The sequence below is a fragment of the Dioscorea cayenensis genome, chromosome 14 (assembly GCF_009730915.1).
Source record: "Dioscorea cayenensis subsp. rotundata cultivar TDr96_F1 chromosome 14, TDr96_F1_v2_PseudoChromosome.rev07_lg8_w22 25.fasta, whole genome shotgun sequence".
NCBI lineage: Eukaryota > Viridiplantae > Streptophyta > Magnoliopsida > Dioscoreales > Dioscoreaceae > Dioscorea > Dioscorea cayenensis.
Genome location: NC_052484.1, coordinates 11,418,701 through 11,433,767, shown reverse-complemented (window position 1 = coordinate 11,433,767; position 15,067 = coordinate 11,418,701). Strand labels below are relative to the sequence as shown.

Below are 15,067 nucleotides of genomic sequence, written 5' to 3'. Positions count from 1 at the left end.
ACCCAAAGCAAATAAGTTAAAAATGATAGAGATATATAAACAGAACAGTCAGATAAACATTTATGAAACAGGAGTCAATACATAATCTTTATGATGGGTGGGTAAACTGATCTTTTAGAAATTCCTCTTGGTTAAATTAGCCACGAAATAGAAGCATGAGCATTCAGACATAAGAATTCTGACTTCAGTTTATTTTAAGTGTCCAATTTAAGTAATTACTTAATCAGAATACAACTACTACTACTACTACTACTACTACTACTACTACTACTACTACTACTACTACTACTACTACTACTACTACTACTACTACTACTACTACTACTACTATTATTATTATTATTATCCAAGTTAAGTGATAATTTAATCAGAATACAACTACTACTACTATTATTATTATTATTATTATTATTATTATCCAATTTAAGTGATAATTTAATCAGAATACAACTATTATTATTATTATTATTATTATTATTATTATTATTATTATTATTATTATTATTATTATTATTACAAGGAAGGAATATGAGTCCTAATAATCCATAATGTGACATTGTGAATATCAAAATCCATAATATAAGCCATGAGATAGTGCTAACAAGGTGTCATGCTATGTGATTTCATAAATTTTTTTTTAGTTCTAATAACGTCATCTCTTATGTTTGCAACAATGTTTATATACTACTGGAGGTTTGAATGATGATACTCTAGAAAAGTCTTTCATGATAACAAGTGAATACAAAATGAATCCAATTGAGTGTGACAAATAACAATCCAAAGTAGATATCATGAATTGATCTATGCTTTCATGAAGTTGTCTCATTCACTGCCCATTCTTACAGGCAGTAAGATCATTACACATCCAGTGGCCACACCTTATTTCTCCAAGGGCAACAGTGGTCAAACAAGGTCAATGGATTTGCAAAAACAGAAATGATCATTTTAAGACAGTTTTCTTAAGAAGAATAAATAAAGGTACCTAGATTTATTTTTCTGAGCTTGTGTTGTCTGGTTGACCACCACACTAGTAAGGTGTCTTCTGCAGCAGCAACAACTTCCTTAAAATTTCTGCATAAGATTTAGAAATCATGGACTTAGATACAATATTTTTAGATTGCAATTTGCTAAAATTTGAGAATCCTTTTTCCAATAATTTTTTTGGTCAATGAACACTCACCTGAGCAGGATACACCTGTCCACCTGTCACATATTGGATGGAAGAATAAGCATAAAGTAACCCAGACGGATAAACCAAAGGCTCCGTATCCCCTTTCAGCTTCGCATAATCCCTCTCTCCTCCAAGACACCCATCCACCTACCATCCAACACCACAAAACCCTTAAAATATAAAAACAAACATCAAACCAAGACAATCCATTGATCAAAAGCCTTGAAAATCCTCACCGGAGACATGTACGCATCCCAATCTATCTTCGTATCAATGAAGAAAGGTAAAAACATCAAACCTAGGCCAAACAAAGGATCAAAGATCAGAATGTGAGACAACAGAATTGAGAGGTGGGACTCCTTACAAGGCAAGTAGGCGATGATCAGAGAGACCAAGATCACATCGAGAAGGAGGAGGATGGTGGCGACAGCCGGCTTTTGATTTTCACGACCGCCCATTGCTCCGCCACTCAACGGAGAAAACCCCCTCTCACACTGCTTTCATATCACAGTCAATCCTAGATCCTCGTCCTGTCGTCCAATTTACAGCCTAAAAATGGAAGAAAAAACAAAAGAAAAGAAATAAACATCCAATGCTTGCATGAATTTCAGCAATAAAACTCAAAAATCTCAAAGCATAGCATCAAATCAGAGCTAAAACTCAGATCCTTACACCAATTTCAGCTAAAATAACACAAATAAGCTCATATAATAAAATCAGGGCACAAAACACTGGTTGATTATAACAAATAAAGCATGTACAAATTAATATTAAGAAAATAAAGGCTCATCAAAATACCATGGCAAACATATAGTCCATTTGCAGTAAGAATAACAAATAAAAAAAATAACACACACAAATATTTGAGAGACCAGAGGAATGCAAAAGTAATATAAATTTGCATAATGTGCTAGAACCTAAAATTCAACTAAAGACAATGATAGATTTAACTATGCACGTGTCATAAATAACAACAATACTTTAAGAACATAATATACATATAATATATATATATATATATATATATATATATATATATATATAATAGTGATCCACTCTTAACCTCCGAAAATATTTGGACTAATCCATGCATTATTGTGCTAAATCCATGAAGAACACAGCACAAATTCCTATGAGAACCATATTAGAATCTATCATTTGATCACCTTATTACAACATGGATCAAATTAAATATTTTAAAAAACTAAAAGGTAACAACATATATTAAAGAAATAGTATGCCAAAACATTACTTTTGTAAAGCAGATTGAACTTCTTGCTTCTTGATGTTCCCACCCAAACCACTAGCAAGCTCCAAAGTTCCAAATTTTGACATCCCATCCCAATTCCTAAAATAAATATATCACTATTTAATACCCATAAAACAACATAAAAGTATCGTTGTTTTTTTTCACAAATTTGATCTAATGAAACAAAGAAAATCCACATGAAAACACAACAAAAAACCAACTTATTTGTCTTAATCAGTAGTAAAAACCAAAAAGAAAACCATGATTAAGTAGAGAATAAAATTTAACCAGATATGCTGATTGTGTCCATGTCCGGGAAGTCACTTTAAAGATAATCCAAGACATTCTGTACTCCCTCAGAGACCATCATGTTCATCCCCATGGCTTCTCTAGTGATGCAGCTGAATCTCATGTAGAGGTTTCGCCCTACCAACGAGCAATGGATCCCTTGAAGCCTTTCAAACCTGCTTGAACTGTCGGAATTGGAGTTGGACAAAAAGAAATTTCTTTAAGAGAACAGAAAATTGATTAAAAACATGAGTTAGATAAGAGAAAATGATAAATTTCTTTTTGTTTTTCATGGAATGCCAACAAAACATGAATGATTCTTGAAAACAATTCAGGCTTGAAAAACATTGCACACAAAAAGCTCAGCCAGCAACCAAAAGAGAATGACATCTCTCATGCAAAAACTATGAAAAACATCAATTATCCAAAAAGAAAAAAAAAAAAGGGCTAGGCTAACATAGAGAAATCAGAAAAAGGGCAATACAAAGAGTAGATAAAACATGAATTGGAATGAAAACACCAAAATTAAACTGAATTACCACAAGAAAACAATCTAAAATCCAAAACAGCAGTAATAACACTATTCATCAAAAGATCAAGGAAAGACAAATCGGAAGCCTGGTTTTGAGTAGGAAAGAAATAAAAAAAGATTTTCTCAGAGGAATTGAGAAAAACACCTGTGGAACACTATGGAGAGAGTCTCAAAATTCTTTGCCACCAACACTACGGCCCTCATTGCAGACGCGAACCTCACCACCGATGCACGCGTCATCCCATCTCTCAAGACAACGCTGGCCGCCCCTCCCGACTCGCTAATAGCCTTGCACCCGCGATTAGTACTCGCCACCAAGCACCCCCTCAGTCGTCGCCATTGACACGTTCCCATCAAGCAAGAATGGCCCGGCGATCCCCACCGACAGTATCACGAACCCTATCGGCATCTCGCAACACGGCCGTATAATGGATTCATAATCAAACCCTAATTGCAAGGGGGCAGAGATGTTATTCGGTGATGTGCATCCATACCTGGCCTTTTATTATGCAGCTCCAGTGATGGATAATGTCGTTCCAGTGCAGGAAAACATCGTTGGTGGAGCTTCCGGTGGTGTGTGGCTACTTCTCACGAAGAGGGTTTCAAGGGAGAGCAAAAGAGTGCGCCAGAGAAGATGGTGTTTCACGGGGAGAGTGGGAGAGAGAGTTTTAATTTTTTTTATTCTTTATTGTTTTAAAATCTAGAGGGGTTTGTTTTAAACCAGCTCTACAAACTGGAGAAAATTTTTTGAGCTCCAAATATGGAACCGGTTTTAAAAAACCCTTCTACTTATCCGCTTGTATAAATAGAAAATGGCGTAGTGTGGTATAATAAGATTGAATCAGTTTAGCTTAAGTTTGCATAATTCCTGGACTTATACATATTCTACAATCATATCTATATATATAGACATGTTCTCGATTGTAACAATATTTTAATTTCAAATTGTGAGTGTGTTAATACTAAACAGTGTAAATGGGTTAATAAGCTCTCACTAAATAAATGGGTATTTGGCTGTGATAACATTGCGGCATTTGTTAATAACGCCGGTTGACAAACAAACACCGTTGAACAGATGTGTCTTTGTTGCCTAAGTTATTTCAACGGCATTTGTACAAATAAATGTCGGTAGGTTTCCATCACTTTAATGGCGAGATGTTTAAAACGCCGGGAAATTCTAGACATTTAACGGTGTTTCTGAACTCACACTTAATTCGTCTCCTATTTTGACCGCGTTTATCTAACACAATGCCATTATGGGTTTAATAGGTTGCGGGAAGTGTTTAAATAAAAACTGGGACGTTTTCACCAACGGAAATAGGGAAATTGGCACTAATTTTTCTCGTGAGTGGGCCGCATTTTTTTTTTTTCAATCAGTTTTTATAAAAACCTATTTATTTTTAAAGTAAATTATTATCATAATAGGAAATATTTTTCTTTACATACGTGTTTTAAATTTTAAAAACATTTCTTTTTAAATTCTAGACTTATTTAAATATGGTTTTTTTTTTCAAGCCCAACATCAACTTTATAGTTTTTTAGAATTTGTTAATGGACCAAATTTAGTTCGGCTTGTACGATGAAGCAATTCTAGATGACTCAAAAATCAAATGCGGAAATACACTTGGTAGAATTAGGGCTCTTTATCTTTGTACATGGATTTACATTTGATTTTTAGCCAAAGTCATTGTATAATTAGTGGAATCATTTTTGCATAAGGAGCTACAAGTAGCTAAAAAAAGAAAAACACAATAGAAATTAAAAGAAGAAGTTTGAAGAAGAACAAAGGTCATCGAGCCAGTGCGGACGATCGCGACCCTTGGGCAAAGAGGGATATTTGCGTATTAAGGCTGCCGAATTGGGCAATGCTATCAGCAATACAGTAGAAGTTGCGATGGATGTGCTCCCAAGAGAAATCATGCCACTGATATGAACAACTTTTGATAGTATGAATGATATCAGAGGATCGCCATGCAGTCACATTGTTGAAATCATTAATCAGATTGATTGCACATCTACAATCGGAGAAGAGCTTGCTGGGAGACCTGGCATTTGAGCGACAGTGTTCCAAGGTGAGAAGAATGGCACGGAGCTTGGCATCAAGAGAAGAAACGCAAGTATCACCGGCAGCTTCTGCAAGATGGATGCCATTTCGATTAGTGGTAATGAAGAATCCAAAGCCAGCCTTACCTTTCAGAGGATCCCACGCAGCATCAGAAAACACCAAGATTGATAAGTGGGGAGATTGTAAACTCACAGAGGTGTTTTTGCAGAAAAGACCATGGACAGAAAAATAAGCTTGGATGCCCGCCCAAGCTTTTGAAGGGATCTGATTGAAATTAGGCAAGATTTGACGGAAGAATTTATGGCATCTTGCAGTCCAAATGTACCAGGAAACTGATGCAATAAGATCCTTGGCAAAATCACAGCTAAAAGCACAAATGAATTTACAAGTAAGCCAAGTGCCATTACTGAGATGGGTGTGGAAAGAATGATCCAAGCCCAACCAATTGAAAGTGGTATCCCAACAAATTTTCACACAGCAACTATGCAAGAGAAGGTGCTCAGCCAACTAAGGAAAGAGCCCACCAAAACGGCACAAGGTAGCAGGCCCGATGTTAATATTATAGAGATAATTGCCGGTTGGGAGCTTACCATGAGCCAATTTCCAAACAAAAGTCTTAATGCGAGGAGGGACTTTGAGTTTCCAAACGAAACCCCAACCATTCCAAACAACAAAATTGAGATTTTCAGAATTAAGATGATCATAAATTGCAGCCACAGTAGAGGCCAAAGAAGTGATGGGACGCCAAACCCAGTCATTCTTGGCCTCATTATCAAAAACAGTATCCTTAAAAACGACATGACTCAAGTTGTCCCCAAACAAAGCGGAGCACACACTAATATTGAGATCACCGTTAAGCACAAAGGAGTTAATAGAGATGTTGTCAATGAGATTCATGTTAATAAAAGTTGGCTTACGGCTTAAGGGAAGATCAAGAAGCCAAGGATCCTCCCAAACATTGGAGAGGATGGGATTACAAACAGCCATATGAAGATTAGGCCTGATAATTTTCGCGGTTTTAAGGATGTCTTTATGATGAAGCATTAGTATGAAAAACATCATCCCAAATATTCCAATTATCATACTTGTGGAGAAAAATAGAGACCCAAAGTTTGTCATCCTTGTTAGTAATCAAGAACACATGTTTGGCAAGAAGAGCAATTCTAGCATTTCTAAGGTTGCGGAGGCTAAGACCCCCTCAGGGTTTAGATAGAGTAACTGTTCGCCAACCAATAGAATTAAAACTAGAGTTCCTGCCATGCCTACCCTAGAGGAAGTTGTGAGCAAGCATAGAGATGGAGTCCAAGATTGAGTCAGGAAGATAAAAGATGGTCAAGAGGTACACTGGAAGAGAGAAGATACATGAATTAAAAAGGACAACTCAACCAGCTTGGGAAATAAGAGAGTGATTCTAGGCCCCAATAGAGGAGGCAATTTTATTAACCAGAGAATAAAAGTGATTAGTTGGGATGCGGGAGGGAGAGATAGGAGCTCCCAGGTAAGTAAAAGGAAAGCTTCCAAGATTAATGCCAACAATGGAAGCTAATTACTTGGATACTCATTTGTTAAACCAGCTAGGAAGGTAAATGGTAGATTTACTAAGGTTGGGTTTTTGACTGAAATGTTGGCATACAAATTGAGATAGAATAAAACATTCCTAGCAGATTGTCTAGAGGCCTCGGTAATAAGAATGAGGTCATCAGCGAACATGAGGTGATTAAAATTTCTAGAAAGATTAGAGTCAAAACCAGACACGAAATTGATATGAAGGGCATGGTTAAGAATAGCAGAGAGATTTTGAGTAACCAGAAAAAAAAGTAAAGGGGAGATGGGATGCCCCTACCTCACTCCCCTGGTACTCGAAAACCAGTAACTAGGTTTGCCATTGATGAGAAGCGAGAAAGAGGCTGAAGAAAGATAGGACTCAATCCATCTAATCCAAATATCAGGAAAAGACATCCTATGGAGGGTTACAAGGATCGTTTTCCATTCAACAGTGTCGAAAGCCTTCTCAATATCTACTTTGATTAACATCATAGGGGGTAAGTTTTATCAGTTTCCATAGTATGGGCTATCTCTTGAACCGCAAGGATATTATCAAAGGTAGACCTACCCGCCAGATAGCCAGATTGTTCAAGGCCAATTAATTTAGGGAGCACAAGTTTAAGTCTTTCAGCCAGAATTTTAGAGATAAGCTTATAGAAAACATTACAGAGTGAGATGGGCTGAAAATCATAAACTTTTTTGGGGCTGGTCTATCTTAGGAATAAGAACAATATAAGTTTTCCCATAAGAATTGGGCATACTGGCCGTGATAAAAAAATGGTTAATAGCATTAAACAAGTGATCACCCAGAATACTCCAATAAAAGAGATAAAATTCAACATTAAAGCCATCCGGACCTGGGGATTTTCCACGCGGCATGGACCTAAGGGATCATAGCACCTTCCCCTTGGTGACAAGCTTGATTAGATCATCCTTGTCATTGGATGCCAGAGTGGGAAAATCATCAGGAAATGAAAAATAAAGGTGATCCAAAGAGATAGAGGACGAAGAGGCCCAAAGATTATGATAAAACGATAGGAATTCATTATCAATATCATCACAAGCAGTAAGGATAATACCTGAATTGTTACGAAGAGAGTGGATCCGAGATTTTACCTGGCGGGCTTTGGAAGTACGATGAAAGAAAGCAGAATTAGTGTCCCCATGGTTTAGCCACTGTAAATGAGCACGTTGGGCCCAGAAGATAGAGCTTTGATGCAAGAGGGTAGAATGTCTATTACGCAGAGAGCGGAGCCAAAAATGAAGCCAGGAATCAGGTGATAGAGCCTCAAGCTCCTTCATACATCTAATCTCAGCCTCCAGATTGGAAATTTCTTTATCAATTCGTTGAATACCTGCAGTTCTCCAAGAAATAAGATTAGATCTAGCTCTGGCGATGCAGTTATGGAAGGAGTGCACAGGGGAGGAGCTATTATTAGAACTAAAAGCATTAAAAAGACTAGTATGGCAATTGCTATAATCAAACCAAAAGTTATCAAAACGAAAGATGCGATTCTTGGAGGAGATGTAAGATTGAGTAGTAAGAAAAATGGGAGAATGGTCGGAGCACGAACACTGGAGATGCTTAATGATAATGGAGGCGGAGTTTACCTTCAAGTCCTGGTTGGCCAAATACTTGTCCAGGCATGCCCAACGGCAAGCCAGGCCCAATTGGTTATTACTCTAGGTGAACCTAGAACCCACAAAATCAAGATCCAAGAGATGGTTATTATTAATAAAATCATTAAAAAAAACTAGATTTAAAAGTATAAGACCGAGAATTTCCTCCCAAGTAATCCTGGTCAGAGGTGACAACAATGAAGTCACCCGCCAGAAGCCAGGGAAGGTGGATGGCGGTGATACCAGACAGGGTGTTCCAAAGGGGCTTTTGATCATTTAATATTTGAGAGTTATAAACAACTGAAAGGATCCAGGGCCCATCCTTAGAAGAAATAACCAGGTTGAGGGTCATGCGAGTTACAGTGATAGGGGTAACTCTCCCAAGGTAGCGAGACAAGAAAGTGATGATTCCCCCAGAAAAACCCTGGTCGGGGATAGCTGCCCACTCCTAGATTCTACCAAATCTGTTACAAGAAAGAGAATGATCAGTATCCGCTTTGGTCTGAAGAAGGCATATAATAACATGTTTAAAATGACGCATAAAATTCTTAATACGATCAATGGTATGAGAGTTGGAAACCCCCCGATAGTTCCAGGACATGATCTTATTGTTGTTAATCATAAGACACAATCGTATAAGAGAAAACAAGGGTGTGTTTGGTTAGGAAGTGAGAGTCCGAAGTGGGGGAAGTCTGAAAACATCACTTCAGTGAAAGTGTGAATTTCATTTAGAAGTCTTGACTTCCATGTGTTTGGTTGAGAGGGAAAACACCACTTCAGTAACCACTTCAGGTGTTTGGCTGGTGGAAATGAAAACCTGGAATACATCACTTCAGTAGTTTCTTGTGTTTGGTAACACCGAAGTGGGTCTATGAACACCACTTCGGTATAGAGGTGAGGTTACCCCATCTTTGTTATATAGGTTATTTTTTATTCATATAACATTGCCTATTAACATATTTAATGATAAATTTGGTTATTTTTATTAATACATTTTTAATTGAATTAATTTTGTTTGTTTTCTTATAACCCATAATTAAGGCATGTATTACTTTATAAGACTTAATACTTTCTTCTAATAACATTATGATGTTTAAATTGAAATTGCTTTCTACTAATTTTTCTAAGTACAAGTTATATATCCGGTTTTTGCAAAAATATTACCAACTTAAATATATATAATAAATTTACATATGGTAATGAAAAATACTTGGAACCCAGTATATTTGTAAGAAAAATAAGACAATCCTTAATTATCATCTTTGACACTTTTGTTTATATTTTCCAATCACCCATACATTACTATGCACCAAGACAAAAAATAGGATGATAGACTGGATTGCTTCATTTAAGCAACAAATAGTTGTGTTGCTAAAAAACCCATTGAAATTAAGAAAATACGAAATTCAGAACATACATACTTCACTACAAAAGCCATACAAATTCAACATGATCTATCATTTGTTCAAATAGTTACCAAACAGATGGTGAGTGAAAACATACAGACATAACAATTTGAATCTATCAATACATGCAACCATCACTGTCTTGATTTCAAAAGTTTTGCGAAAACAATAAAAGCACTGCGAACCCAGTTTTCCAGCCTCAGATTTTTGAATAGAAGACCCCAACATTGTTTTGTCTGAACAACTGTATTTGTAGTATCTCAATGGAACCCATCCATATGCCTCATAAATCAGATCCTACAAGTGCAATTGCAATTAAAATCAGACAATATCCAAAATTAAACATATAATAAACATATAATCTGCTTACATGTCTGCCTTGTGTCCGAAGCAAGTCCTGTCTTCTTGGCATGGCTCAGGTAATAGCAAGAGTGACATTATGCACATTCATTGGCATTATAGTTTATGTAAAAACAACCGAAGCGACTACAAACTATACACGGTGGCTGCAATGGTGGCAGCAAGTGCCTCCTGATTGCCTCGCCACACTCATATAAACAAATACATCCATAGATTTAGAAACGGAAAAATACATGGGGAACCAATTACCAAATGAGATACGCAATGGCTGCAAAAGATTGGCAAGGAACTGCCAGTCATTTTTGCCCCGCCAGCGCCCCAATCTGGTTTTTGTCCCATAAAACGCGTGTGCCTCAGTGCAATGTCACACTTGCCTTTCATCATTGCCATTATACCATAACCTGAAATACGAACAAAAACAAAAGAAAGATAGCCATGTTAGTAACAAACACACAAATATCCAAACATGGCATAGCAACAGAAATACAACTAGGTCTCAACAACATACACATGTCAAGAGCATGAAATGCATAAAGCCAAAACAAATGAAATGCATAACGGATGCAACGACAGCAAGATATCACTTGCTGGGTCACTCCGTTTCAAAACATGAGTCAGTTATGATGCATGAAATGCAGGGACATGCAATGAAATAAGTAGGAAGTAGAATGCAGGATCTGGTCATTCCATCCTCGACAGAAATTGTTCGATCCAATCCTTCCTCAGTTCCATATCTTTGACTAGGAATCCTCTTGCCTCGTTCTCACGAAACTGCAGATAATCAAACACCTGAACGAGTTCCTTCTTCTGAAACCCGTCAATCTCCATAACTTTCGCATACAATGGCTCCGTCCAGTGGGTGGGGTTCTTAATGGCAGCTGCCATTTCGCCCACCACAATAATTAGGTCACCCATCATAGAAGGGTTCTTCGAGCCCCTACTTGAATGTTGTGACCTTTGTGCAGATGAGGTTGCGGGGCTACCAACAATCGGTGGGGCAGAGTTTACATCAGCATCGTCATCGCTTGGCAGTTCGACTGGGCCTTCATCAAAGTTTTCCATATTATTGCCTTCAGCCTCTGATTTATCACTGAAATTAGCATATAGAGAGGTCGCATACGCGCCAGTCGCATTGTCATCACCACATATAATCCTCAATGCTTCATAATGATCAATTGGTTTGTTTATAAAAGCCTTGGCTGCCGGGTGAGCCTATATTACAATGCCGTTAACAACAAAATGCACACGTACATGAATAGGCCGTAATATTGTTTCCATGGAAAGTGAAACATGTTACCTCGATGTAGGTCAGGGCAACTATAGGATCAAGTGTGATGGTCTTCGTGGCGTCATCCCAACCTGCCCCACTAAGATCTCTCACCTTTTTTATCTCAACATATCGTGATTTCAATGTTCGATAATGATTTTCAACGTTCTCAGCACTGAAGTCAGTATTGAACCTAGAATTGACGGCGACGGCAGCAAAATTAAATGCAGCTCGTTTAAATGATTTGTCGCATTTCATCCCTTTTTTGACTTGTTCAACAAGAAGTGGAATGAGAAAACTATCGTATTCGCCCTTCCATCTCTTATTAGGTGTACCACGCTTGCTGCCAGATGCCCTTGATGATGATTTCTCAGAAACACGCTCGGTACCCTCCATAGTCGTTGAAATTCTATTTGACAATGGTGTGAAGAACATGTGTATCAAATTCTTAAAACATGCATATCAGAATATAATGAACAGCAGACAAAAGAATGTATCAACATATTCTGTTGAATGTAAACCAACAGAACAGGTATTAAGAAAACAATAGACCTACGATATTCTTATACATGGAAAAAAATGTATCAACATATTCTGGGAAAACAAAATGAGCATACGAGGAATCAAGAGATCATTAGGTGAATAGACCTATGATATTGTCATACATGAAAAGGAATGCACCCAATTGTTTACGGGTGAAGAAAATGAGGATAGAAGGAATAAACAAATCAACAGGGAAAAAACACAACACAAGATGAAAAATTTCACAGGTCAAGCATAATGAAAACAATATATTGACAGTTTACAGAATTGGTTAACAACAACCAACTAAAACAATATATTGACAATTTACAGAAATGCACCCAATTGTTTCCGGGTGAAGAAAATGAGGATAGAAGGAATACACAGATCAACAGGGAAAAAACACAACACAAGATGAAAAATTTCACAGGTCAAGCATAATGAAAACAATATATGGACAATTTACAGATATGCACCCAACTGTTTCCGGGTGAAGAAAATGAGGATAGAAGGAATAAACAAATCAACAGGGAAGAAACACAACACAAGATGAAAAATTTCACAGATCAAGCATAATGAAAACAATATATTGACAATTTACAGAATTGGTTAACAGCAACCAACTAAAACAATATAATGAAAAGAACAGCCCTATGATTAACATCAATCGAGTGAAATATGTTAAGAACAAACCTATGATATTATTATACATGAAAAACAATGCACAATCTCAATCCAAGGAACAAACTGAGGATACGAGGAATCAAGAAATCAAAAGGTCAATATTAACAACAGAAACAAATAAGATTTCAGAAATCAAGTTTAATGAGAAGAGTATAACGACAGTTCACAAAATTGATTAACATGATAAACAATGAAATAAAATGCAAAGGACAGAACTATGATATTGTGCATTCGAGTGAAACATGAACAAGAATGCCCCGTCTCAATAGGTCAACATTAACAACACAATGAATTAAGATTTCAGATAGCAAGTTTAATGAAAAGAAAATAACGACATTTTACAGAATCGATTATCAGCAAACAAGTGAAACACGAAAAGAACAAACCTATTATTAACAGCATTCGGGTGAAACATAAAAAGAACACACTTATGATATTGTTATACATGAAAAAAAAGAAAGACATAGCAAGTGGTTCAAAGTAAAAAAAAAAACATACAAGGAATAAACAAAATAAACCACGAAAGGAAAGTGAAGAATTTAAACAGAACATGTAGTCCAGACATTGTACGTTAAGGGAAAAAAAATCAAATTGGCAACAAGAAAGCATGCAACGATAAAGATGTCCTTACTAGTACCCATAACAAACTATAAGTACTGGTCACACAAATCCACTATATCGATCCCACATGTCATGCGCTATCTTGTCTCTGAGTTCAATCCATTGTCGATTTTCTTCTCGCTGTTCTCGTTGTGATCGGGGTTGTGATGACATAATTTGGTTATCATGTTGAGTGATTCCTTCTTCCAAAAGTATATCATTTGGGTCGACACCTGCTATGTAGTTATGCAATATGCAACATGCAATAACTAACCTAACCTGTGTCCTGAATGGGAAGAATGGATGTGATGTAAGGATTTTGAAACGGTTCTTCAAGATTGCGAAAGCACGCTCTACTCGAGATCGAAGCATCGAGTGGCGAAGATTGAACAATTCCTTGGGGTTTGTTGGAGCGCGTCCACTATGCTCTTTTAAGTGGTACCTAACACCTCGATAAAGTGCTATGAAACCCCGCGATAGTGGTATAACCCAGCGTCTACAAGATAATATTTCCCTACAAGAATGGTATTCGTTAAGTGGATTATCTTGAAATTTTTTTAATTGCTAAAAAAATGCAAGGTTTCCTACCTTCTATCATTTTTAGACCTTCAGGTTGTGGTCGTGATAGTGCATCTTTTAGGGACAGTGAAGTCATTGGGCTCGATCCTTCCCAACCCGCCAAGACATAAGTGAACTGCAAGTCAGGGTTCACTACAGCCAAGACATTGTGTGTAGGGCCTTTTCGACCACGAAACCGAGGTAGTTCTTGGGGGGGGAACGGACGCATCAATATGCGTCCCGTCTAGCAAACCTATGCAGTCCTACACGATAAAAGTTTATGAAGGTACATGGACCGAATGATTCAAAGGGGAAATTATTAAATTTTATATTTCAAGCTTACTTACTTTGAAAAATGGGTACCAGTTCGGGTTACATTCGATTTCCGAATGACAATTGCCGCAAGGGGGATGTACGAAATCATCTCGGATGGCACAAATAGCTTTGAGTACGTTATTAAAATATCGACTTATTGTCTCACCCGATCGGACATATTCAACCCTCATGGTCCTATTTTTGGTATTGTGACCGACAATATGCAAGAACATGGATAACTGTTCCTCGACAGATACATAACGTGTGTCGAGAAGGAGGTGCTTGTCACGCATGATCGACGCTAGATGCATAAAAGGACCTACATCCATCCTAAGGTAACTCACACAATAGTCGCGGCCACTCCTTAAAACACGTTCCATATGCCTTTTTCTAGTTAGGTCCCGAAATATAGATGGTTCTTTACTTCTCCTTTGTCTAGTTTGATTCATTTCCTCAATTAGGCAGGCGACAACCACGACAATGGTAGTGAACGCCGCAACCAACGGCCTCACACATTCGTTATCAATCCAGCTAGCCATCTACATAATAAGGATGACATTATTGATTTCGGCATTAACCTACTAACTTAAGTCGATAGAATAGAACTCATAAATTGGCGACTACTAAACTCGATGGACGGCTATTTTAGTGTATTTGTGTATAACTAATGCAATGGATCAAACACAATTCATGAGATACTCGAAAGGTAGAAAAAAAATTCAGAAGTATCGGCATCAAGATACATATACCAGGAAATAGTAATAATTCTTCAAAATTAAGAGCAGGAATCAGATAAGAGGTAATGCATCTTCAAAATTAAACAAAGGCTGATAACCAAAGCTAGAACATGCTATGGTTACATCAGGAAGATGAAATTAAAAGCCA

At 37.2% G+C, this 15,067-nt stretch overlaps 1 protein-coding gene across 1 annotated transcript; it reads right to left on the bottom strand.

The window, feature by feature from the left end:
• Positions 1-10,917: 10,917 nt before the first annotated feature.
• Positions 10,918-11,899, bottom strand: LOC120276124 (uncharacterized protein At2g29880-like). The gene is made up of 2 exons (XM_039282853.1): positions 11,534-11,899; positions 10,918-11,448 (listed from the first exon to the last, which is right to left on the bottom strand). The coding sequence occupies exons 1-2, from the start codon at positions 11,897-11,899 to the stop codon at positions 10,918-10,920; spliced, it is 897 nt and encodes a 298-aa protein (XP_039138787.1).
• Between the last annotated feature and the right edge of the window lie 3,168 nt (positions 11,900-15,067).

Coding starts and splice junctions, on each gene's coding strand:
- LOC120276124 (XM_039282853.1), bottom strand. CDS start 11,899: ATGGAGGGTACCGAGCGTGTTTCTGAGAAATCATCATCAAGGGCATCT. Junction 11,449..11,533: donor TTGCCCTGACCTACATCGAG/GTAACATGTTTC, acceptor ATTGTAATATAG/GCTCACCCGGCAGCCAAGGC.